The sequence below is a fragment of the Bos mutus genome, chromosome 11 (assembly GCF_027580195.1).
Source record: "Bos mutus isolate GX-2022 chromosome 11, NWIPB_WYAK_1.1, whole genome shotgun sequence".
Lineage (NCBI taxonomy): Eukaryota > Metazoa > Chordata > Mammalia > Artiodactyla > Bovidae > Bos > Bos mutus.
This window is the reverse complement of record NC_091627.1, coordinates 39968092-39995369: the sequence shown is the minus strand read 5'-3', so window position 1 is coordinate 39995369 and position 27278 is coordinate 39968092. Positions and strand designations below refer to the sequence as shown.

The following is a 27278-nucleotide window of genomic DNA, read 5'->3' as shown; positions in this document are numbered from 1 at the left end:
AGAGACCTAACTCTAGAAAAGCAGCCCACAACTGCCCCACCTCTCAGAGGAGGCTGAGCTTCTGAGACGACTCATTTGTGAGGGCCCCCAGCTGTCTGTCCATCCGACATGGAACCAAAGCGGATCAGGGAGGGCTATCTAGTGAAGAAGGTAAGCAAAGAGTCACCTGCATCCGTGACCCTGGGCATAGGGTGGGGGAGGATTGGGGTCCAGCTTTGCACTCTCTACTGCTGAAATAGGAGAGTACTGCAGGTTGTGGAAGGTTGTGGGGAGAAGCCAGTATGTATTCCACTGCCTTCTGGTTCTTAAAGGTGGAAGGTTCCACCTCAGGTGTCAGCATAGCTTGATTATGTGGGACTGAGAATTCCAGAATGCGGGGTCTGGAAATCCTTCATGATTTAGAGCATCCTTTTCAAGAGTATGCGTGTGTGTTATGCCAGAAGACTCAAACTCCTGCTATAGAGGTTATTAGGAGAAACTACTCATTTGTTAGTTAAATTCTTCCTCCCCTTTTTACTTTTTTGGAAAGGAAGAAGAAGCAAATGATTAAAGATGAGCTGATATAGTGATACAGTAATGGTAGCTTATTTATCTTTTTTTACTGGACTGAAATCTCTTTATTTGTAGTTCTTAGTGAATTTGTATAACATGCTGTTAAGATGGTAGGTAGATACACCATTTTAAAGGTTAGAAAATAGAGACAGGAGTTTACTCAAAAAAGCTCAGTTTCACTGGTTAGGCATCAGGAAACTGAATTTCATTAGCACTGCTGGTTTATCTTCTGATGGTGGGTGTGTGCCGCGCCACTGTGAATCTTCCCAGGAGGGTGAGTTCTCACATAGGCTTGTTAGCATCCTGTGGACGACACTTTTATGAGCAAGTAGCTCACACTGACCCAAGTGAGCTCAGGGTGTTAGAAGTGAACTGGAGTCAGTACATTCCTTTAGAGGCCCCGTATTTTAATTGATGGAGTGCATAGTGGGACTTTGTTTAGGCCATTCATGGTTTAACCTGAATTTTAGCCTGAAGTGTTCTACTAAGAGGGGGTCAAACTGCTCACATTGCTGCCTGATTCTGTTTTGATTTAAATCTAGAAGGGACCTTAGACCATCTGACCTCATTCCCTCATTTCCACAAGAGTAAGCTGAGACCCAGAAGCTGGTGACTGCTCAAAGTCACATGGCTGTGACGGTGTTGGGATCAGAAACGTACTCCCTGTCTCCTGGCACTGCCTGTCTCCATTACACTGGGATTTTCAGAGTAAATTTCAGAGTAAACCCTAAATTAGGGTTTGTAATGTGTAATGGCACCCCACTCCAGTACTCTTGCCTGGAAAATCCTGTGGACGGAGGAGCCTGGTAGGCTGCAGTCCATGGGGTCGCTAAGAGTCAGACACGACTGAGCGACTTCACTTTGACTTTTCACTTTCATGCATTGGAGAAGGAAATGGCAACCCACTCCAGTGTTCTTGCCTGGAGAATCCCAGGGATGGGGGAGCCTAGTGGGCTGCCATCTGTGGGGTCGCACAGAGTCGGACACGGCTAAAGCGACTTAGCAGCAGCAGCAGCAATGTGTCTGTGGTTGTGAGAGTTACAAGTAGGTGCCAGAGAATAAATGAACCCTCAGCAGGTATTCTGTCTCATTAGCCATATTTTGAAACATCCTTTGGAAAAGATGCACATATACACACAGAGGTGTATGTAGATACTTTGCAGTAGGCCCTAATAATCTCTTTGAGAACCAGTAATAATTAATGTTGCTATTTCTTTCCTGCTTGCTTAGGCTAGTATCCTGACAAGAGCAGATGAATGGAAACATTTTCTGCAAAGGTTTTCTGTTTGTTTTAAAAACAATTTAAGCATCTTGTAATTAAAATTGCTCTTATATTGTACACTTGTATTTTTAACTCTATAAATTAGTTTATCAGAGAGAATAAGTGACTTGCCCATATCCAACAACTGATAAGTGGACAACCTGGGATTAAAACCCAGGCTTGCCTAACTGCAAAGCCTACCACCATCTTGTTGATCCCAGGCAGCCTTCTGAAAGGCAGGTTTCCCCAGCCAGCTAAAGGGAGGTGAGATGAACTTTGCAGAGCCAGAGTGGGGTCTGGACAAACTGGACTGTGGGTAAGAGTGTGTGCAGTGACCTCAACCTCTCTTTGTCTCTGATTAGGGGGTTACTTCAGACAATAAGCATAAACATATTTTGGAGGTCCTTGAAAGCAGACCACTGATTTGAATATGTTTGTAATAATAGCTTAAAAGAAGAGAGAGAAGCAGGTTATATGCAACCAATAACTTAGACTCCACCAAGTCACCTCCCAAACTAACCTCATTTCTACACAACTTATGGAATCAGCTGTTGTTTCTATGACAACCATTCCACCATCATGTTGAATGGCAGGACTGATCCAAAGAGTGTATTAGGAATTTAGGTGGCCTGAGAGGCTGGGGAAAGCACAAGAATAGGAGTGGTGAGAGAGAGGACAAGGGATTTTTAAGGAAAGAAAATGGCTGCAAAAGACGGAAGCAGAAGGAGAAAAGCCTGGGGCAAAACAGAGAGCAGGACTCGGTGGTCTCCGCCCAACAATTCTTCCAAACCTTGTCTTCCAGATGCCATGAAATAATCCCCTATGATCTGCACCCATTGAATTATCATTGTCAGAGTAGCCAGTATATGTGGCCCTTACTTTGTAGCAGTAACAGATCTAACCATTTAATGCACTTTATGTACATATAATGGGTACAACTATTACCTTTACTTTATGGAAGAGGAAAGTAAGATCTGACTTTCATGGATTGTAGCCCGCCACGCTCCTCTGTTCATGAGATTTCCCAGGCAAGAATACTGGAGTGGGTTGCCATTTCCTTCTCCAGGGGACCTTCCTGATCCAGGAATTGAACCCACATCTTCTGCATAAACAGGCAGATTCATTACCACTGAGCCACCAGAAAGTAAGGTACAGAGAGGTAAAGGGCCTTGCCTAAGGTCACGCAGCTATTAAGTGGCAGATCTGGACTGGAACCCAGCAGTGTGATCCAGTGTCACAGAAAGCCATGCCTAGCCATGTTTTATGTGGCCCTCATGGGCCCAGACTGCAGCGATTTTTCTTTTCCAAAGAGCTGTTGTTGTGACGGGTGGTACCCAGGAGAACCTTAGGCCAGAATGACTTCACAGTACTGCCTACAAAACTGTGCTATCTTATCTGCCTATATGGTTACCATTTTTTGAGCATCTACTATAAGCTAGATGTAAGTTATCAGCCCTTAAAGTGTATTATCTCATTTAATCATTGTAGTAATGGGAAATTGGTACTATATTATTTTCATTTTACAAGTGAGGAGACTAAGGTTTGGAAAAAATGAAGTAACTTGCCTATGGTCATGGAACCCGGAAGAGACAAACTTGAAATTAGAACCTAAATCCCTAAGACCCCAGAAACCATACTGTTAAACATTTGTGTCATCTCTCTATTGCTAACATAATATGTTTTCATTGAGAAATTGTCCAACCTGGAAAAGTTTATATTTATATAAAAAAATACACTGCTGAACAAATTAGTTTCCTTGCCTTCAAAGTGTTCAAACAGGAACAAAATGACCATTGATCTGGGATGTTATACCCGTGATGTCATGGATCAGACTGGTTGACTAAATGATGCAATCTAGGATGTAGCAGAAATAAGGACTTCATTGACTGTAACACCAAACTTAAAATAACATTTCCCACAAGCATGGGAGAATAGATGATACTGACTCACAATTCTGCTTTAGTTCAATACGTAGTTTTGACCATCAAATAGTTTTCCTTTGAATTCTAGCTGTATGTCAACATGGGAAAAGAGAAGTTTGAGGAAAAGGAGAAGTGAAGGGAGGTGTCTGGGAGGGGGTTCCACACAAAATCAAGCTTCTCCACCTTCAGCAATGAGTCATGACTTCTTTCTGTGAAACTGCCCATGTGTAGGAAGGCTTCTCTCAGTTTGTGCATTATCACTCTGACCTGGAGTTTCAGGTCAAGGTCACTCTCTCCCCGGTTAGACTATGAGCATTTTGAGAGTAAAGATAGCATTTTGTTTATTTTTTTACCGCAGTACAAAGGCAAATGTCTGAAATGTGCAGGCTGCTTTATCATCATTTGTAGAGAAACCAGTTAGCAGGGCAAAGGCTAATAGAGTTTTGCCAAGAGAATACACTGGTCGTAGTAAACACCCTCTTCCAACAACACAAGAAAAGACGCTACACATGGACATCACCAGATGGTCAACACCGAAATCAGATTGATTATATTCTTTGCAGCCAAAGATGGAGAAGCTCTATACAGTAGCAAAAACAAGATCGGGAGCCGACTGTGGCTCAGACCATGAACTCCTTATTGCCAAATTCAGACTTAAAGTGAAGAAAGTAGGGAAAACCTCTAGACCATTCAGGTATGACCTAAATCAAATCCCTTACGATTATATAGTGGAAGTAACAAATAGATTCAAAGGACTAGATCTGATAGACAAAGTGCCCGAAGAACTATGGATAGAGAGGTTCATGACATTGTATAGGAGGCAGGGATCAAGACCACGCCCAAGAAAAAGAAATGCAAAAGGCAAAATGGTTGTCTGAGGAGGCCTTACAAATAGCTGTGAATAGAAGAGAAAGTGAAAGTGAAGTTGCTCAGCTGTGTCCGACTCTTTGCGACCCCATGGACTGTAGCCCACCAGGCTCCTCCATCCATGGGATTCTCCAGGCAAGAATACTGGAATGGGTTGCCATTTCCTTCTCCAGGGGATCTTCCCAACCCAGGGATTGAACCCAGGTCTCCCGGATTGCAGGCAGATGCTTTAACCTCTGAGCCACCAGCTCAAATTGAATAGAAGAGAAAGGAAAGGCAAAGGAGAAAAGGAAAGATAAACCCATTTGAATGAAGAGTTCCAAAGAATAGCAAGGAGAGATAAGAAAGCCTTCCTCAGTGATCAATGCAAAGAAATAGAGGAAACAATAGAATGGGAAGACTAGAGATCGCTTCAAGAAAATTAGAGATACCAAGGGAACATTTTATGCAAAGATAGCCTCAATAAAGGACAGAAATTGTATGAACCTAACAGAAGCAGAAGATATTAAGAAGAGGTGGCAAGAATACACAGAAGAACTATATAAAAAAGATCTTCATGACCCAGATAATTACAATGGTGTGATCACTCACCTAGAACCAGACATCTTGGAATGTGAAGTCAAGTGGGCCCTAGGAAACATCACTATGAACAAAGCTAGTGGAGGTGATGGAATTCCAGTTGAGCTATTTCAAATCCTAAAAGATGATGCTGTGAAAGTGTTGCACTCAATATGTCAGCAAATTTGGAAAACTCAGCAGTGGCCACAGGACTGGAAAAGGTCAGTTTTCATTCCAATCCTTAAGAAAGGCAATGCCAAACAATGCTCAAACTACTGCATAATTGCACTCATCTCACATGCTAGCAAAGTAATGCTCAAAATTCTCCAAGTTAGGCTTCAACAGGATGTGAACTATAAACTTCCAGAAGTTCAAGCTGGATTTAGAAAAGGCAGAGGAACCAGAAATCAGATCGTCAACACCGGCCAACATCCGGAGAAAAATAGTTGGGACTAGGAATTGGGGCAGAAAGCAAAGAACTAAAGAGCCTCTTGATGAAAGTGAAAGAGGAGAGTGAAAAGCTGGCTTAAAATTCAACATTCAGAAAACGAAGATCATGGCATCTGGTCCCATCACTTCATGGCAAATAGATGGGGAAACAATGGAAACAATGACAGACTTTATTTTTTTGGCCTCCAAAATCACTGCAGATGGTGCCTGCAGCCGTGAAATTGAAAGATGCTTGCTCCTGGGAAGAAAAGTTATGACCAACCTAGACAACATGTGAAAAAGCAGAGACATTACTTTGCCAACAAAGGTCAGTCTAGTTAAAGCTATGATTTTTCCAGTAGTCATGTATGGATGTGAGAGTTGGACTATAAAGAAAGCTGAGCCCCGAAGAATTGATGCTTTTGAACTGCGGTGTTGGAAAAGACTCTTGGGAATTCCTTGGACAGCAAGGAGATCCGACCCGTCCATCTTAAAGGAAATCAATCCTGAGTATTCATTGGAAGGACTGATGGCTGAACCTGAAACTCTGATACTTTGGCCAGCTGATGTGAAGAACTGACTCATTTTCAAAAGAGCCTGATGCTGGAAAAGATTGAAGGCAGGAGAAGGGGACGACAGAGGATGAGATGGTTGGATGGCATCACCAACTCAATGGACATGAGTTTGAGTAGGCTCTGGGAGTTGGTGATGGACAGGGAAGGCTGGTGTGCTGAAGTCCATGGGGTCACAAAGAATAGGACATGACTGAGTGACTGAACTGAACTAAACTGTAGAGAAACCAAAATGTCAGGGGTTCATATTATAGTAACTTAAAAAATTTCTAATGAAGTCATTTTTAGACATTCATGTTAAGCAGGTTTTTGTGGGTTTTGTGGGGGTTTTTTTTCATTGTTTTTCTTGCAGATGAGGCCCAAGTGTTCAGATGAGGATAAGGAATTAGGAGACTAAAGGCACAATAGGGACAACAGGTTTTTGGAACAGATGTGTAGAATCTGAGGATTGAAAGGAATGTGAAGTATTTAATTGAACTTCTCATCTGTGGCCTGCATTTCTTTTACTAATCTGTTCACAAACATGCTAGAAGACCTCTTGTGCCAGGGAACTCACTAACTTGACTTTCTCCCATAAGTTATGCAACAAACTGTTTTTTTTTCCTGAAACTTTCACCTGCTGGGACTTCAAAACAATTCAGTGTTTCACACCTCTGGAGACAGCCCTCATCTACTCTGTCTGTCCCCTTTTGAGCCCAAATTTGTGAGTTCCAATAATTTCCCAAGAGAGATGCCATTTTTTCTCTTTTTTAAAAAAATTTTTCATTGGCTTATAGAACAGGCTTCACTTCATCTGCAACTTCGAGGCTTCCTGAACTCAGTTTCATTCTCCAGTTATATCTATATGGTTAGTCAATCAGTCGTGTCCGACTTTTTTGTGACCCCATGGACTGTAGCTCTCCAGGCTCCTCTGTCCATAGGATTTCCTAAGCAAGAATACTAGAGTGAGTTGCTATTTCCTTCTCCAGGGGATCTTCCCAACCAAGGGTTCGAACTAGTGTCTCTGATGTCAGGTGAATTCTTTACCCACTGAGCCATCAGGAAAGCCCTGAGGTATATCTATAAACACAGAATTACAGAGACTAGGTAGGTTTTATTGGTATATCTATAAACACAGAATTACAGAGACTAGGTAGGTTTTATTGGGTGCTTATTATGTTCTGGATATTGCCCTTAGCAATTTACATGGATTATTTTAGTTAATCTCCCAATCGTCCTAAGAAATATGTAGTAGCATTATTTGCATTTGCCAGACGTAGCAAATGAGGTTTAAACATTCCTCAAGGTCACATTCCTAGAATGAGGCAGAGCTGGGATTTGAGTTTGGGCCACCTATCTCCATGGTCACTACTGGTTAGGCTCCATTTAAAGTTAGAACCTTTCTTACTTTCCTATGCTTCTATTTATACAGCCCACAAATGACTTCACTCATTTTGACATCCCACATCAAAGTGCTGACTCATAGAGCTTCTTTGTTGTCCTCCACATGCCAGTTTCCCCAAATCTTCATATTTTTATAAATCTTTTAAAAAAACATATTAAAGAACAAGACTATATTTTATTTAATTTGCATTTGTTTGAATGCTGTTGAAGCAATGCATTTTTACATTTATTGGACCCAGATGTTTCTTCTCTTGAAAATTGCCTGCTTATATCGGTTGCCCATCTAAAAAATTGATAGGGTTTGTATATATCTTATTGATTCTAAAGGGTTAAAATATATTAAGGATATTAATCTTTAATTATATGATAATTTGTTATAAATATCCACACCTTTTAATTTGTTTTTCAGTTGTTCAGCACTTTTGTTGTTATTGTTGCTGTTTGTTCATTTGCTTTCTTACTGTACAGAAATTCAATTTTTTTATATGGTCAAGTATCTTGACCTTTAAGTTTTCTTCTTTTCGTGTCATTCAGTGTCAGACTTCTATGCACGAAACTAGCTGTTTCCATGGTGATGTACAGTGACTCACTTGGAAACTTTAAATTTGATTTAGCACCTAAAACTTGCTGGTTCTGACACGTAATTGTATAGATTTTGGCCTATAATGGAAGAAAGCAGACATGTGCCACATATATATTTATTTATATGTATAAACCTTATATATGTACAGTATCATAAAACATACCTTTTATATATGATCATGCTATGACATGATTTATGATTTAGATATGTTTTATGATTGATGGAGTCATAAAGAGTCAGACATGACTAAGTACACACACACACACGATTTTATACACATACACACATATATATAGCTGGCTAAGTGACCTAAAAATTGATTTAGATTCCAATATAACTGAAGTTCATGTGAGACCCAGAATGGAGATGGCATCTAAGAGGAAGTAGAAAGAACATAAAGTTGGGTATCAGTAGACCTGGGTTCTAATTTTGGTCTCACATTAACTGGTCGAGTATACTAGCCCCAGTTACTTAAACGAGCTTCAACTTTCTTGCTTGTGTGATGAGGGTGATGGTAGATGATACTAAATGTCCTTCCAGCATGGACACTCTGTGATCACACTTCAGGGTTTGCTCTTGTGTGAGCACCAAGAGAGTTAAGGACAGAGAAGGGTAAATACAGGGATGGTGGAGGGAGGTGCTTTCAGGTTACTCCAGGGAGAAGCTGGCAGATGCAGAGAGTGATGACCCAGAATTCCATCATCCTAACCTAACTAACAGTGTTCTTGTCTGGAGAATCCCAGGGACGGGGGAGCCTGGTGGGCTGCCGTCTCAGGGGTCGCGCAGAGTTGGACACGACTGAAGCGACTTAGCAGCAGCAGCAGCAGCAACCTAACTAACCACCACCAAGCCTGGAAGAAAGTCCCCACTTTATAAGCTCTCGGGATTTCTCTTGCTTTTACCAATATCAGCCTCCTCAATGAACACAAAGGCCCCGAATCCCAAATGGCACCCTCCTCTGAGTGAGCAGACAGACCCTGAGGCTACATTTGAATTAGGAGAGCACAAGCTCATTTTGAACAGTTGGCTGCATAGTAGTTTTATTTAAACTGTCTACAGAAGGAATGCAGTGTTGGCTGACTTCTCATTTTATGCCAGTTCCAAGGTCAAAAGCCCTGAGTGACTCTGGCATTTATAAATCTTTGATAGGCATGAAGTAGAATCTAAAATTTGAGCCTTGACAGGCATTTCAGCAGTCATCTAGTCCAGCTTCTACTCCTAGCTCTGTGAGTAGATCTTTTACTTGTTTCAGATACTTGATTTTTTTAGACTTGTCTGTATATTTCCTTAAAAGTACATCCCAAATTTCAATATGTAGTGTCTGACCTTGCTCATTTCTTTTAAAAAAGGGAAATAATCCAGTGTTAGCATGAATAGTTATTCTGCCTGTACAGAAAAGAGATAGTGTGTTTTAATTAGTGTCATATTGTTAATTTATTTATTACTTTTCCCCAATTATTTAGAAAAATTTCAAACTCATAGAGAACTGGAAAAAATAGTGCAATTAGCTATATACTCTTTCCCTAGATTTATTAATTGTTAATTCATGGCTACATTTGCCTATCACTCCATATTACTATATAAATATATACACATATTTTTTTGCTGGGATATTTGACAATAAGTTTCAGACATCTTGCTCCCTTGTGTCTAAGTGTATCAACATATATATTCTGAGAATTAGAACATTCTCCACAGTTTTCCTAATTGAATGTACCATATTGCTCTCCTGCCAGCCATGTATGGGAGTTCCAGTTACTGTCTTTGTGAAGTCTTGCTTTTCTCAATCTTTCAGAATTTTAGCTGCTCTAGTGTGTGTGCAGAGGTATTTCACTGTGGTTTTAATCTGAGTTTCCCTGATGGATTGTGATATTGAACATATTTTCAGAGTCTTTTTGGATACCATCTCTAATGAAATGCCTCTTCCAGTTTTTTGCCTGTTAAAAAAATAGATAATTTGTATTTTTTCTTATTGATTTGCAGGAGTGTTTTACATTCTGAGTAGATGTAAAACAGAAAGACATTTGATTGAAATTATTTCATGTGTTGGCATAGTGTCCGACCTTGCCCATTTTTTTAAAAAAAGGGAAATAATCCAGTGTTAGCATGAATAGTTATTCTGCCTGTACAGAAAATAGACAGTGTGTTTTAATTAGAAACTTTTTTTTTCAGTAACTAAAACAAAGGAAACACTTGGACCAGCAAAATGATAGTTCCATGAGTATTTATCTTCAATGCATAAATAGTCTTCCTTTTGGGCAACCGGACCTTTATATAGAGGCTCTTGGTATTTTAAGATAAGCAGAAGGATCTTCTAGGAACTGGTTGATAACTCCATTTTTGTGGTAATCATGACAGGGTGACAATCAGGAGTTCAAAGATGAGAGGCAAAGAACGCTATTCTCTTCTTTTTCCAAAGTCCTCATAAAGTACAGACAAGAAAGAAAGACTTCCTAGTCAGAATGGTTATCTGTTACTAAAGGCACAGTTGGCATCAACCCAAACTGAAAACTTTTAAAGTAAGAACTGACATGATAGCACCGTGCTGGCATCAGAGATCATTCTGAACGTGGTTTTCATCCCTCCTAGCCATGCCTATACACAAGGCTGTGCTCTGAGTCTCTTCTTGACATTCATACCCAGATAAAATCTGATTAGACCAAAGGATGGAAGTAAGTGGAGCTTCCATGCTGCCATTAATGGCACTTTTCCAGGGAGTCCAGCTTCAAGCACCAGCTACTATGCAGTCTGAGTTGGCACTTGAGGTAGATTCTTTTGCCATCCTTACTTAAGTTGAACTGAAAACAACGGGCAGGGTTAGGAGCAGAAAATATGCTGCAGAAAGTCAGTCTGAAATGCACAAGAAGGAGAGTTGAGATCCATACCATATTCCCTTGGTAATGGCCCAGGAGAGGCTTATGGGCTACTGATAGATGTGTATACATTTTATATTAAAATTTTTAAAGAAGTTCCAGAAGAATGGCATTGCCCTTCTCCCCTGGTCACACAAATGTGGGTCTCCTGCATCCACGCTGGCCAAAGGTAGGCTGTTTACCGAGCCCTGTGGCATCTACAGAAGAGCTCTAGAAAACATCCTTACCCGAATCTTTCTGTTGGCATCACAGGGGAGCATGTTCAACTCTTGGAAACCCATGTGGGTTGTATTGTTAGAAGACGGAATTGAATTCTATAAGAAGAAGAGTGACAACAGCCCCAAAGGAATGATTCCCTTGAAAGGAAGCGCTCTGACCAGCCCTTGTCAGGACTTTGGAAAAAGGATGGTGAGTTGATGTCATTAACTGTGACGAACATCTTCTCAGGTGCTGACCTTTGCATAGCCTACGAATGTGAATGGAGCTCCCTGGGCCAGTCCCTCTGCCCACCACTCATCCTGAACCCTGGGCATTTGGGTCTTTATTGGCTAAGCATTTCCAGAACAGGGTTGGCTCAACTCCTGTGCTTCATAAAAGCCCTCACCCCCTTGAAAGGAGTCGTTCCTAATGGGATGTGTTTTGATTTCAGTTTGTGTTTAAGATCACTACGACCAAACAGCAGGACCACTTCTTCCAGGCAGCCTTCCTGGAGGAGAGAGATGCCTGGGTTCGGGACATCAAGAAGGCCACTAAATGCATTGAAGGAGGCCAGAAGTTTGCAAGAAAATCCACCAGGAGGTCCATTCGACTGCCGGAAACGATTGACTTAAGGTGACTTTCTATGTCTACTTTCCTTCACTCTTTCTTCCTTCCACCCCACTCCTTGAGGCAATCCCACAGCAGGCCCTACTCCAAGGCCTGCTTTGGAGGCTGTACACACCCTTACCAGTCCTTAGTACTTTCACTTGATGTACTAAGATGTTTACCTGGCTCTGAAGGAGTGGTCATGGCATCTTCAAAGCCTAACAGCTGAGGAGAGGAGGCATGGGAGTTCCCTCATGTCTGCGTAATCTTTGCAGAGGGACGGACGGGGAGAAGGAGAGATAGAGGAAAAGGAGGGAAGAGAGAAAGAGATAATACATCATTGCATTTATAAAGTAGCTATAGTAAATTACTCTTAAAAGAAAGCTTTGGGATCTATACATAGGTAGGAAAAGATAGGAACTATGTGTTCATGCAGGTAAGGTTTTTCAAGTTCAAGTTCACATATTCAGCAAGAGTGAATATCTCTCCTAGGCAGAAACCATTTGTGCCCCGACCTAGCTTAGTGACCTCTAATGTTGACTGGTGATAGTTGACAGGTGATAGTTGTTGCCTAAAGATTGATATCACTTAAGTCCTTTCTTTAGGAGTGTCTTTATTTTTTACTGGTTTTTGCTTTTATGTGGCACATACCCTGTAACAGGAGCTCTATCAGGAAGAATTTCATATTGACTACTTACAGCATCTATCCAGGATTCTGTTTACCAAATGCAGGAAGTCCCTAGGAAGAGAATAGAAAAAGCCCCATGCACACCTAATGCAGGATTTGGCAGGTCATAGGAGTTTGATGAAGTTTGCACATTGAGCTTAGAGAGAATGAGCGCTTTTTCTCACTAAGAAAGCTTTCTGGTAAAGACCCAAGAGGAGTTGCCTAGTCCAGCTGTAGCTGCTGGGTGGGTGGTCCAGTGACTGCATTTCTGGCCACAACTGTCAGAGCTAAGTGGGAATGATGTTTGTGCTACATGGAGCCACAAGACACACAAAATTGCTGCTTGCAATTTTTCTGATAAGGCTATCTTTATTATTCAAGGATAAAAATGAGAACATCTCACTATTTTGTTTTATCTCTTATAAATTTTAGGATAAAGGATAAGTTTAGTCAAAACATTGGCTTTCTTGGGACTTCTGTGATGGCCCGGTGGTTAAGACTTCACCTTCCAATATCAAGGGTGTGAGTTTGATCCCTGGTTGTGGAGCTAAGATACCACAAAAAACCGAAATGTTAAAAAAAGAAGCAATATTGTAACAAATTCAATAAAGACTTTAAAAATGGTCCACATTAAAAAAAAAAACAAACCAAAAAACTCTAACCCCTTGCAACTCCCCCCTGCTGCTGCTGCTGCTGCTGCTAAGTCGCTTCAGTTGTGTCCGACTCTGCGACCCCATAGACGGCAGCCCACCCCACCAAAACACGTTCACTTTCTTGGAGTCAAATGTCTACACCAGATGGTCTCTTAAAGGGCACAAAGAACTGGGACATGAGTATTGAGGCCTGAGAACCTTTAATCTTTTGACACCTAACTGGGGACAACTCTCCATCTCAGATACTAAAAGTTAAATCAACAAAATTTAGTGAATTCAAGGGCTATTAAATACCTTCCCAGTACATTTTGCTGAATGCTGTGCAGGCCGCAGAGTTCAAGTATGAGCTCTGCCTTCTAATGACCTACTTATGATCCAGTGGAGAGATTAGGCTCAGGTTTCACCTGGGGAGGGGGAAGCTTGTGCTCAGGGCCAGCCCCTCCAAGCTGGCGAGTCCCAGAGAGGACGGGCTATACTGAACCGCTCCTGCTCATCCATGTGTTTTCATCTGTGCAGTGCCTTGTATTTGTCCATGAAAGACACTGAAAAAGGAGTAAAAGAACTGAACCTAGAGAAGGACAAGAAGATTTTCAATCACTGCTTCACAGGTAAAAGGCCTTGTGGGTCTGATGTGGGGCTTCTGGGGCAGGCAATATGGAGGTCTTGCTCAGCCTTGAGTGTGTGTAGGGGGATGTGGAGCGAGGTGGGGGGTTTGGTCTCATGGAACACAGACCGATGGACATGATCATTGGACTTCCCCAGCATGGAAAGAGAAAGAAAGGTAGGCCCATACTTTGTGGTTCAAGGTAAAATCTTAGAAGTTCTAGCTATATCAATCAAAGGGTCATTTTTTGCCAGAAAATGGCAGGATGTTGAAATAGACACAGAGTTGAGCAAGATGATAAATAAGAATCAAGACACCTAATGTTAGACTTAAGTGACAAATTAGGGATGTCTGAGGCTGCATAGTGTTTTGTTGCTGTTCAGTTACTAAGTTGTGTCTGACTCTCTGTGACCCCATGGACTGTAACATGCCAGGCTCCCCTGCCCTTCACTATCTCCCAGACTTCGCTCAAATTCATGTCCATTTAGTCATTCTTAAAAGAGGTCTGTACTTACCTCCCTACCTCTTTTACAGGATCACTGCAAGGATTAAAAGCAGAAATGCAGTATTAATTAGTTTTTCTTTTCAGAGAAAGAAAACTGGGCAAAGCCTTTTGTATATGAAATTCATGAAAGGTGCTCTTATCAACTAACTGCTTCCACTCTTGTTTCAAAGATGGTATACCTTACTGCTTTGATGACCTGGGGCCTGTTAAGTTGGCTCTTTGGTTGGCTATATTTGTACAGTATATATTGTAGAGCACAGGGAACTATACTCAGTATTGTGTAATAATGTATAAGTATATTTAATAACATAAATTTATACATATATATAAATGTTTGAAAGAAATTTGTTTTATTTACTTTTATTGAAGTATGGTTGATTTACAATATTGTGTTAATTTTAGGTGTATAGTGCAGTGATTCAGTTATGCATACACACACATACATATATATATTCTTTTTCAGATTCTTTTCCCTTATACATTTTTACAAAATACTGAGTATAGTCCCCTGTGCTATACAACAGGTCCTTGTTGGTTGTACAAAATATTTTTAATACAGAGCTTCATTGTAGCCTGCTAATAATCCAGTTGGTGGGTCAATTTCATTTTATTCTCCTCACAGTCTTCCCTTGATTCAGAAGGCTGATTGAATGACTTCTCAAGGTCCCTGCTAGACCCTGCAAAGGTGTGACATTAGATGTAAGGGATGGCATAAAATTCTAAATTAGGACATACACATACTAGCACATGTTGTTTTCTGCTTAAAAACTTGCAACAGCTCCTCATTGCCAAATTCTTAATGTACCATCAAAGCTCTCCCCACCCACCCCATGACTTCCTCTCTCTCTTGTCTTCTTTTGTCTTCTTTCCACCGGCCCCTCTCCCGTCAGCACCCAGAAGGGATCCCTCATGCCTGTTTGAGTCTGTTCACACTGCTGCTCCCTCAGCTCCTGCTTCTCCCTCGGCCTCTGCCTAGGTAAATGCTTGATAAACATTGTCACTTCCTTTGTGAAACAGTACCCATTGCCCCAGCCACCCCTCCACACCTTCCTACAGATTTGACCCAGCAGCTCCACTGTGCTGACCCCACAGCAAGGCACTTGTTACAACACTTACTCATTACCCAGATCTTCCTTTTAGACTTCCCCCGGGGGGCCTCCCCAATAGCCATTACTGAACTTAGTTCTCAGCAGAAGTTCTGGGTCATTAATGGAAGACGCATGCATTGCTGCTTAAGGAGCATGTAGATGTTTTTTTAAAACCGTTTACATGGTTCCTTTTGTTTCCAGGTATCTATCTCAATAATTACATTTTTCCTTCTTGGAGTAACAGGGAAGATGAAACAAGTAAGAAAGCTGGGTGCTCTGCAGCTCTCTAGGGGCAACTGTCTGTGCCTTGTTCTTTGAAAAAGAGAATTAACCTTCTTTCTGATGGTCCCATCCAGGTAACTGTGTCATTGATTGGCTTGTTTCCAATAAGTCTGTTCGGAACCGCCAGGAAGGCCTTGTGATCGCCTCCTCCTTGCTCAACGAAGGGTACCTGCAGCCCGCTGGAGACCTCTCCAAGAACGCGGTGGATGGAACTGCTGAAAACCCTTTCTTGGACAACCCTGATGCCTTCTATTACTTTGTGAGTGAGGGAGCTACCCATCTACTCCTCCGGGCATGGGGGTTGACCTGGGTGCGTTCTAGGTTGATTTCAGTTAATATCTGCTGATGTGAAAGAAAGCACCTATCCCTACAGCTTTGGTCCATGTCCTTGACTTGACAGCTGTCCCTCTCCATAATGCCTATCACATCCAGTAAGTTAGTCTAAAGGAAAATACTGTTTACTTGAATAGTTTTCTTTATTTTTGTTTAAAAATTTGCTATATTTATTTCTATTTTAAGCAAGAATTTCTTTTGTAAAAGCTTATTAGGCCCCAGTACATGCCTGGTGGGGCTTCCCTGGTGGCTCAGTGGTAAAGGATCTGCCTGCCAGTGCAGGAGATGAGGGTTCATCCCTGGGTCGAGAAGATTCCCTGGAGAAGGAAATGGCAACCCACTCTAGTATTCTTGCCTGGGAAATCCCAAGGACAGAGGAGCCTGGCAAGCTACAGTCCATGGGGTCACAAAGAGTTGGATGTGACTTAGGGACTGAGCACATGCCAGGCACCCATTTAGTCAAAGTAGATCCAGTAGTGGAAGGAAAAATAACCAGCAAAATTATGGCCCCCGGGAGTCCAGATATACATTGAAACATGTGACTCAATACCAAGTGTGTTCATCCTTATTCCTTCCCTCTGTCATCATGGGTACCTCCAGTGGCATGCTTCCCACAGGCTGGGAAACACTGTATGGTACAACATGGACTTAAATCTTGGGTCACATGAACATCTGGCAACAGTGGATTTCTAGGGGGATTCTGGCAATTTTGTTTCTATTTGGGGTCAGAACACAAAAGTAAGGAAGCTACTTATATAAATGAAGTGAATGTACCAAAGAGAGTTTCATTTCACTTTGGGGAATTTCCTCTACCAGAATATTTTTTTCTTTTCAGAATTTTAACCTGGTTGTTTATAGCTATTTAAATGTAGGACTCTAAAAAAAAAATGTAGGTCTAAAAATACCGAGCACAGTGGCTTGTGTGATTCACTGGTCTCGTTTAGCTGAGCAAGGCCCAGTTCCTGCCTGAACTCAAAGGATGTGGCTGGACCTGGGCTCTTGGTTTCTTAAAGTGGGGGAGCCGAGGAGCAGGGGGCATATGGAGGTTATGTTGTATGGACAGTGTCTTATAAACCAGCCAGCTCGCTTTCAGCAATGTGGCCATGAGGTCCCTAGAGAAGGAAGGCTTTGAAGGGAGAGATGTGCTGAGCTAGACATCCAATACAGCTTGGGGAACCCAGGAAAATGAAAGTATATGGACAAGATCATAATTGCATGGAGACAAGGGAGCATCCAGCAACAATAAACATCTAGATGGGACTTCCCTGGTGGTCCAGTGGTCAAGACTCCATGCTTCCACTGCAGGGGGTTCTGGTTTGATCCCTTGTCAGGCAACTAAGATCCCACATGCTGCATGGTGCAGCCAAAACAAAGCAAAACAAAAAAAGAAGAAGAAATAAGCATCTAGAAACAAGAACAGTGGGGAGGGGGAACAAGCTAACCAAGGATAACCTTTAACGTTCAGGTTGGGATGCGAATCACAGGGAGAAGGAGTGGCTAGAGGGAAGAGGGGAGAGGAAGGTGGTATAATTAGCACTATGCCTAAGACTGGAAAAATAAACTGGTTCTTTGGTTCCCCAACAGCCAGACAGTGGGTTCTTCTGTGAAGAGAATTCCAGTGATGATGATGTGATTTTGAAAGAAGAATTCAGAGGAGTCATTATCAAGCAGGGATGTTTACTGAAGCAGGTGAGTGGTCACTATATTCTACCCTAGGCTTTCTCCCTAACCAGGCCCTTTGTATTCTATAGGATCAAATGGTGTTTTGTTTGTTTGGTGAATAGTCAACTAGAGAATGAAACTGACCTAGTGAAAGAGAGACAAATAGTTAAGTAGATGACCAAAGTGGCATTAGGTCAGGAGGACTGAGGCAGGCAGGGCAGAAGCACCTAAAAATAGGGAAATTTCTATCAGTGTTTCAGGAAAATGCTGAACTTTTCATTAGTTGGAGGATATCAGTTGGCCAAGAGATGCCATCCAAAAGACAGAGATGTTTCACAATGAAAGTTCTTCCATTGGCCTATCCTTCCTCCTTACAAAGTAACCAGGAAATAGAAACAAGCTGCACCCAGAAGAGGAGCATCATAAACCACTGAGAGCAAGGAAGTACCATTGCAGACTGTGGGTAGGTCACAATGAGACCATACCCAGGCCAGCTCTGCAGGAGCAGCAACAGATGAAGGTCAAATCCGGTCAGAGGGCATAGACTCAGTCATTATCAGGTATCATCAGGTACTGGCCACTGTCAGTCTGGGAGACAGGGGCTGGGGTGAGCTGAAGAGCTCTGGTCAGTTACCAAGTGCAAAGGCATGGGACACCAAGAGGTAAGAGAACCCGATGGCTGGAGCTGAGTGAGGAAGCCAGGGTCAGCACCTGGTAGAGAAGAAGCAATTGGAAAACAGGAATATTCAGAGTGAAACAACTGATGCTGGTATATGTTGTCATAGAAGCCTAAGCTGCTTTATGAGGCCAAGGTCTTGCCCCTTGTGATTGCATCATGAGCTGTCTCAAAGGCACTGCTCTGTACCTGTTAATAAAAGAGAGGATCTGGCTGCTGCAAGATTTCTGTGCATTGTATATAGATCTCATGGGACTGAGAGATTTGACTTATCTCATGATAGAAGCCTGAACTTCTGGGTAAAGAGGGAAGAACCAAAGTTGAGCATATATTTACATTTAAAAAGGAGAACTTTGGGTTGACTAAGTATAGATAGACATTTTTTAGTTTCATTAGAAGTAGAGCATTAATGCGGAAAACTTACCTTCCCATTATATTTTGAGAGAACAGGGTCCTAAGAGGATGGGGAACACATGTATACCTGTGGCGGATTCATTCTGATATTTGGCAAAACTAATACAATTATGTAAAGTTTAAAAATAAAATAAAATTAGAAAAAAAAAAAGAAAGAAAGAATTCCAGACTATTCTAATAACTTGTATGCCCACTGACTAGATTAAAGAATGAGCAAAGGAGCAGGGTCAGCCTTACACAGGGTAGGTTCTGGAGGTTGCCCATAGGCAGAGTTTGCATATCACCTGCTTCCTCTTTGGTTCTGGCAAATGTTTGTATGTATATGGCTCTGATCATAGGCTGTTAAGGCAGGAGTCACTTGGAAAGGAGTTCCATTATTTCCTTATGATATCTTCTATAATTCTATGTTACTATCAGCCATGAATGTCTTTTCTTGAGTGAGTTGATCCGACTGAACGTGAAGGTTGAATAGGGATAGATGAAGTCCAGGCTGGACTGGAGTGAGGTCAGGGCAACGGATGCAATGGAGATGCTGGATGTTCAAAAGTCAGCTGAGAGTTGTGGTGTGAGTGTGTGTTGAAAGTAGTGGGACTAGATGGAGGCTTCCCCTTCCATTTTTCTTCATCTTCTTTACGTGGCCTTTGATAGGTACAGGTCAGCCTTCAATAGCTCAGGTGGTGTACATTTGAACCCTCCAGGGATCTGTTAAAATTGCACCCCAGGCCAGTTAAATCAGAGTCTCTATATGTTACAGGTCCCCAAGAGATTCTGGTATGTGGCCAATGTAAAGAATTACAGAGCTAACCATTTTCTTAAAAGTTAGTTTATCCTATTATCAAAATATCACTGTTTAAATAGTCATAAACCTCCTTTTAACATGAAGAAAACAATTTTTTTTCATTCAGGAATTTTGTTCTTTTTTAATATTCCCCCCATCTCTAATTTCTAGGGGAGGGAGAGGGAAGAAAAACCTCTTCTACTTGAATTGATAGTCCCCCTTTAATGTTTTCTGTCCCTTATCTCAGTCGTGTATAATCCTAGCTCATAGCAGGATCATCTGAGAGATTTTTGAAAATCTTTTTAAGTACCAAAAAAACTAATCCACCCTATGTCTTCTGTTGTGAGTTAGCCCGGGTTACCTGGCAGAAGCCTTATCTCAAAAAAGGGTACCTGTGCTCCACACTTCATAGGTGGGAAGTAGATGGATCCACTTGGGCGTCAGTCCCTACCCTCATTCTACCCCATTCACTGGTTCCAGAGGCATTAATTCAGTTTGGGGGACATAGCCAGTTTGAGGATGAATGATACTGGATTATATTCAACATAATCCTTTTTATACAATTCATTCTGTGACTACTGCTGCTGCTGCTGCTAAGTCACATCAGTTGTGTCCGACTCTGTGCGATTCCATAGACAGAAGCCCACCAGGGTCCTCTGTCCCTGAGATTCTCCAGGCAAGAACACTGGAGTGGGTTGCCATTTCCTTCTCCAATGCATGAAAGTGAAAAGTGAAAGTGAAGTTGCTCAGTCGTGTCCGACTCTTAGCGACCCCATGGACTGTAGCCTACCAGGCTCCTCCGTCCATGGGATTTTCCAGGCGAGAGTACTGGAGTGGGGTGCCATTGCCTTCTCTGTGACTATAATGAATAAAATACCTCATTTCTCAACCACACGTAGGTTCTTTGATGAGAAAGGACAATGTGTTATACATATTTTTCTTGTATCTGCTGCAGAGTTCAGCATCCTTCTTAGTCTGTAATAGACAATAAACCTTTTTAGAGTGAATTAAGTTGAATGTAGGTACACCCGTTCCTCAGTACCCATAGAGGATTGGTTCTAGGACCCGCTATGGATACCAAAATCTATGGATGCTCAAATCCCTTATATAAAATGATGTAGCACATAGATGTTGACAGAGCAGCAACAATTCTTGGAAACCCCAGCTGTGCATGCATTCCTTAAAGTGCCTCAGGAAACACTCATTCAATGAAAGACAACTCTTCAGTGCCTCACATCGTGTGCCAGTGAGGACCTCAAGACAATGTGGTAGTTGGCCAGGGCTGGCTGATTTCACATCCTCCTGTGCCTTCCTCTTCCACTGACTCCTGAGTACTTGATACTCACCCACTGATTGTGTACGAGAACATGATTTGTGTGCCTGTAGATCTGGAGAAAATGGTGTGGGGCAGCACCTTTGCGACCCCATGGACAGTAGCCTGCACCAGGCTCCTCTGTCCGTGGGATTTTCAAGGCAAGAGTACTAGAGTGGGTTGCCGTTTCCTTCTGCAGGGAACCTTCCCAACCCAGGGATCGAACCCAGGTCTCTCTCATTGTAGACAGACAATTTACCATCTGAGCCACCAGGGAAGTCCTCTTGGCCTATGGGTAACGTCAATTAAGGCAAAGAACAGGGACTCCTGACAAGAATTTTAGAAGTTGATGCTTTACAAAAGCCATATAATATTGCAGATAGAAATATTCTGTTTTCTCCCGTATGACTCTGCAGTGTTCTTGGCTCCATCCTTCAGGCAAGGAAAGTGTTCTTTGGAGATGAGCTCCTTGACCAAATGCTCTGCCAAATAACTTAAACCCATTCTTGAAAGTGCCCTGACCTGGCTTTATGAAGGAGACATCGTTTGCTAAAATCGCAGACGTTCCATTGCTTTCTATACAAACACAGAGAAAAACTTTGGAAGCTTTCTGTATGTGCCTCTTAATACATGCTGCTTCAGAAATAACACATAATATTCTTCATGTTGGCAACATGGAAACTATATATTTTCTAATCTAAGGTTTTTAACTTCTGGAGTTAAAAGTCACTTGAATTTACTGTAGGAAATCATAGAATCAGGTTTAGCACAACATTTTAAACAACTACTATCAGCTAATGGAAATAACTGGGCAATTCAAGGCAATTACAAACATACGAAGTGGCTCCCACAGGCCAGGCGCAGTGCTGGGCTTGGGAGGAACAAAGAGAAACAGACACAAATCCTGCTTCAAAACCCACAGTCTAGACAATGGCAGTGTTTGACATTGGAAGAGTCAATGGTTCTCTTCCATTGAGAAGGGCCAAGTCCTGTTCTTCCTCATCGTGTCTGTCACAACCACTATTGCTTCCAATTTCCATTGCTGCTCCCTGTTGTTGCTGCTGCTGCTGCTGTCACTTCAGTCGTGTCCGACTCTGTGTGACCCCATAGACGGCAGCCCACCAGGCTCCTCCGTCCATGGGATTTTCCAGGCAAGAGTACTGGAGTGGGTTGTCATTGCCTTCTCTGGCTCCCTGTTGTTAGTCCCTACTAATTTTATGCTGGGATTGTTGTAATCATTTCTTGATGGTCTTCTTTCTACCTTATTATATTTCCCCTGGCTTTATCTTTAATCCCTAGCTGATCCACCCTGTATGTTGTCCCCATATTAATCTTCCTAAAGTGTTACAGTAATCTTTTTGCTTCCAACTCAAAAGCTGTGAGTGACAACAACCCCTGTGTCTTATTTTTACTGTCTCCTTCCACTTTTCCAAACTTGCCTCTGCTATACCTGCCTTCTAGCCTGATGGTCTTACTCATCAGGGTCTGAATATGCCTTAGACATTCCCACCACGGTTTTTTTGTTGTCAATGGTCTTCCCACCCACCTCTTTCTCACCCGTCTAACTCCTGTGTGTCCCACATGGATAAGTGAAGGTTTTTATGAGGCTCTCTTTGACATGCCAAACCACAATTATATATCTTTCATTTAAATCCTTTGAAACTGGACCTACTTAATAGCACAGGGAACTATACTCAATATCTTGTAATAACCTATAATGGAAACGTATCTAAAAAAGAATAATATACGTGTGTGTGTGTATAAGTGAATCACTTTGCTGTATACCGGAAACTAACACAACACTGTAAATCAACTATATTTCAATGAAAAAAAAAAACCTCAAATGAAGTTTCCAAATAATAAATAGTAAATTAAAAAAAAATCCTTTGAATCTGTATATATGGAATCTAGAAAAATGGTACTGAAGAATTTATTTGCAGGGCAGCAGTGGAGAAACAGACATAGAGAATAGTCTTACGGACATGGGGAGAGGGGAGGAGAGGGTGAGATGTATGGACAGGGTACCATGGAAATTTACATTATCATATGTAAAATAAAATGAAAAATCCTTTGAAAAACCCTTATCTATAGAGATTATTTGATTTGGACATTTGCTATTTTATATTTACACATAGATTATAGACTCTTTGAAGAGCAGGGCCATGTCTTAAATCTCTTGATAGCCCCACATTACCTAACATAGTATGTTATACATAGTGCTGTCTTATATGATGCTAAAGCTGCGAGATGATCTTAGAAATAATTTAACCCACAATTTAATAACATCTAAATTGTTCGTTGGTTCTAGTGCTATCTCTGACAAGGCCTGGGTTGTGGCCTGAATTCTTCTGGAGATAGAATATCATCTTTATTATTTTCTTCTTTCAATTCAACAAGATTTATCCTGTAGGGACTATGTGTACTGAGTGAGACTAAAAACTCATCCTTCCTTTTTCTATGTTCATCCTGGATATAGGGCCATAGGCGGAAGAACTGGAAAGTGAGGAAGTTCATTCTGAGAGAAGACCCTGCCTATTTGCACTACTATGACCCTGCTGGGGTGAGAAACTGTGCTCCATAAACCCTCCCAGTAGAAGCTTGCGCTGCTCCTAATCACGGGGCTGCCCGGGCCCTTCCTGCTCTGCTCCCTTCATCTTCACCCTCCCTCTTCTTTTTCCTCACCCTCCTCTACCTTTTCCAACCCCTTCTTATTGCAAAGATCTGAGACCTTAGGCTTTGAGGCCAGCAGAATCTCAGGGGATGGAAGAAAATATCATTATATGGCCATTTATTTGATCAACACAACACAACTTTTTATTATTTATTCCAAGCTGATATTTTCAGAGGAACTCAACCAACCTAGCACTGTGCTCTTGGTTTAATGTGCAAAAAAGTGATAATCCCTCTTCTAGGCCTATTTGAATGAGAGCATCTTTTGAGCCCAACCGTTTAGGCTGTTGACTATTCAGAAGAGGGCTTTTTCCTTAATAAGTTGAGTCATGTCTATCTGGGTTGGGTCCTCAGCTTCTGCAGGGCTCTCTTGATTCCCTCCTATGAGGGTTCTACTACTATGTCTGTTGCTTGGGGCCAAAGGACTCTGGAAACACCTGGCCATTCTCCCGCGGGGAGATGATTCGGCCTCCCTACCTCCCCCAGCTGTCACTTTCCTCCAGACGTGAAGCTCAGGTTGACTTGCGTCTCCTCATCCAGCTCCCCACCTCCCCGCTGTGTGAAGTGGGAAGAGGGGTGGAGGATCCAGAACGGGTTCCCTTTAATCTCCTTCAGCTCTTCTCTAAACCACAGTGAGTCTGTGTGGCTTTTGCACCAAGAGGATCAAGTATACGCCTATGTTTTACTTTGGAAACATAATGAAGGACTCCTTTCTCCTTTAGGGGGAAGATCCCTTGGGAGCGATTCGCTTGAGAGGCTGTGTGGTGACCTCAGTGGAGAGCCACCCAGATGGTAAGAATGAATTTTGGGGGGAGAGAGGTGTGTCTCCCCGGGCTCCCTTCCCACACCTGTGCACCCTGAGCCAACAGCAATCACTCCCTCATTCACTCCCTTACTCAGGCATGAATAAGTTCACTGTCTGAAAACTTCAGAGAGACCCAAAGCTGTTCTCTCTCAACTGCTGTCCTGGCTGTCTGGGTCTTGGGGAGCTGTAGTGGTTTTGTGGATGCCTTGAATAAATCCTAGCACAATGCTGAGAAAAACCCATCACCTCAGAACCGGCATGGGTGGGGAGACTTTTTACCTCCTGATGCCTGTGATGGAGCCCAACATTCCTCAACGTGCACCTTTACAAAATAGGAAACGTCCCACAACAAGAGGAACATTTGTGCCGGGAGGCAGTGTGGGGAACAGGAAGTGCTCTGGGGTTATGTTAGGTCTAGGTTCCTTAGTTAGGGGCACAACTTTGAGTGAGTTGCCTAACCTGGGTTTTGGTTCCTTCTCTGAGAATGATGGAGTCCTACCAGCTGACCCTTGGGTCCTGATCACAACTCTATGATTCGGTGATGAAATGACCATCTTCTCAGGTGTAGGAATGAGTGAGTAGTGTCAGCAGGAAGATGTGGTTCAGACCCCCAGACCCTGGTTTCTCTTGTCATTTGGGCTAGTGATGCTATAGAGGTGGACTGGAAATGCTGCAGCTGCAAGTGCCTAGATTTTAACTATTCCTGGATCTGCTCCCTCCCCTCTCCCCTTAGAGTCATCCTTCATTGTCAGGGTGGACAGTGTGCTTCTTTTTGATCTGCGATGGATGTGTTTTGAGCCTTGTCACAGTATTGGCCAGTTTTCTGCCTTCTGATCTTTCAGTAGAGATGCTCACTTAGCGCTTGATAAAAACTAGTTTAGACTGCACCGATGGTACTGGTGGCACATCTTTTTTTTTTTTAATTTCTTTTTTAAGAAAACTAATATTGAGGCCAGCTTTTGATTTATATTGTGAGTGGAGTACCTTTCACTCACTGGACACTATTACAGATTACTCATTATACACTGTATGCAAAAATGAGAAATTTAGTTTGTTTACAAAAGAAAATGTTTTTCCTTGACTGTTTTTAACTTACTTCTTAAACACACAAACACAATCATACTGCACACCTGTCTGTATAAGTACTATATATATATATTAATCATACATATATAAATGTATAAGCATACAATAATGGTAAGTTTGAAAATCGCATTTAATTTCCTTAGAACACTTGGAAAATTGCTTGCAGAAGGAGGGCAAGCTAGGTGGCCTTTCTGGTGCCCACGCTCACTGTCATCAATTTCTTTCTCACCAGGCAAGAAGAGTGAAGAAGAGAACCTCTTTGAGATCATCACGGCTGATGAAGTTCACTATTTCCTGCAAGCAGCCACCCCCAAGGAGCGCATTGAGTGGATCAAAGCCATCCAGGTGGCCTCCCGGACAGGAAAGTGAAGACACTCCCTTCCAAGGGAACCACATGGATAAGCTCAGTCCAGGGCCTGGCCACTTCTGCAACAGAAGGCCCAGGGGTGGGATATTGTCATCTTCGGGGGTCCTGAATGTAACTAACCTCATGCCGTGTGATGTTTGCCCACACTGACCACATCAGTCGCTGAAGCCTCTCTGCCACTTTCTGTGTTCCCTGGGCAGACATGCCAAGCTGTGTGGCCTGGGGACATTGCTTACCCTCTCAGACCTCAGGTTCCTCCTCTGGAAAATGAAGGAGTTGAACTAGAGGAGAACTGTCCTCCCTAGCTTCAAAAGCCTGCCAATCTAATACCCATGGCAGGGCAGCTGAAGTCCCTCCATGACCAGGTCTTGGCCTTCAGAACCTGAGACAACTGTTCCTGTTAAAGCCATTGCCCATCTGTACTAAGAGCACTAGCACAAACCTCTTTTGTTCCCCTTTGCTGCCTTCCCCTGCTCTTGGCACAAGTTCATGTATCAACACCAAAGAGAACCCTCTTCTTCCTTTGCCCTCGCCAGAAACTTCCTGACAGCCAGTATACTGCAGTCGTGGTTTTTAGCTTGAAGCCTTGTGACTTCAGTCTGGAAAGTTTTGTCTTCTGAGAAAAAGACCCGAGGAAGCCAGGGGTAGCTGAGGGTCCTCTCCTCTTCCCGAGGCTTCCCAGAGCAGGCGTGTTGCACTCTACTGGGGGCTGGTCAGACAAGAAGCTATCTTTGCCTCTTTCCAGAGAGCATTTCTAATTAGGAGCAGGAACTCCAAATTTGTGAGATTCTGTTTCTTTTGACTGTTTACAGAGAAAAGTGGCCAGACGGGTTTTCTCTATGAGGTCTCTGCTTGGGTGAGGGGGCTGGACAGCTGCCTGATTCAAATGTCCCCTCCTCCACCCCCCACCCCAGCTCCAGAGGGTGGAGGACTTAGATCACGGGCCAGCTGATGGGATAATGAGTTTATACAAAGACAGCTCTGAAAGGACTTAACGTTTAGCTTGCAAATGGATGTGGCCGTCACATCACACTGTGCCTTCAGTGCTCGAGTTGTTGAGATTGTGGTCACACCTTAAAGCATGTGCTTTAAGCACAAGCTGTCCGATCTCCTGCTTAGCCAACAAGGGGCCTCATGGGCCCATCATCATTCAGAGGGGTCTGATCTAGATTCAGATTGTGTACTGGTTTTCAGTTTTTTTTTTTTTATCCTGTCTGCCAACTAATGATTCTAAACCAAAATTGAGAAAGAAATTAAATATGTTTGCGAAGGTGTATTTTCCAACTTTTGATTTTTAATTTTAAGGCCCTAGTGAGAAAAGAAGAGTAGAAAGTTCTTCTTGATTTTAGCAGCTCCTTTCCCCTCCCCCAATTCCACACAATATCCTTGAGGCTACTCTTACCCCCAGATTGTTTTCTCATTGGCCAAGAGGTGAAAGACTACTTTTCTGTGATTCTTTAGTAAACTGTATTAGAACATGCACAGTACTTTTTCTACATTCAGTGTTAGAAGTATTTATTAATGTGGAGTGAATTTTAAGTTTTGAAATAAATGTTACCATGTTGTGTGTCA

At 42.4% G+C, this 27278-nt stretch overlaps 1 protein-coding gene across 1 annotated transcript; it reads left to right on the top strand.

The window, feature by feature from the left end:
• On the top strand, positions 1 to 27278 carry PLEK (pleckstrin). Its single transcript, XM_005893576.3, has 9 exons — positions 1 to 150; positions 11253 to 11408; positions 11650 to 11831; positions 13641 to 13732; positions 15678 to 15862; positions 17521 to 17625; positions 23255 to 23338; positions 24171 to 24240; positions 25572 to 27278. Exons 1-9 carry the CDS (start codon positions 109 to 111, stop codon positions 25706 to 25708), a joined length of 1053 nt encoding a protein of 350 aa, XP_005893638.2. The 5' UTR covers positions 1 to 108; the 3' UTR covers positions 25709 to 27278.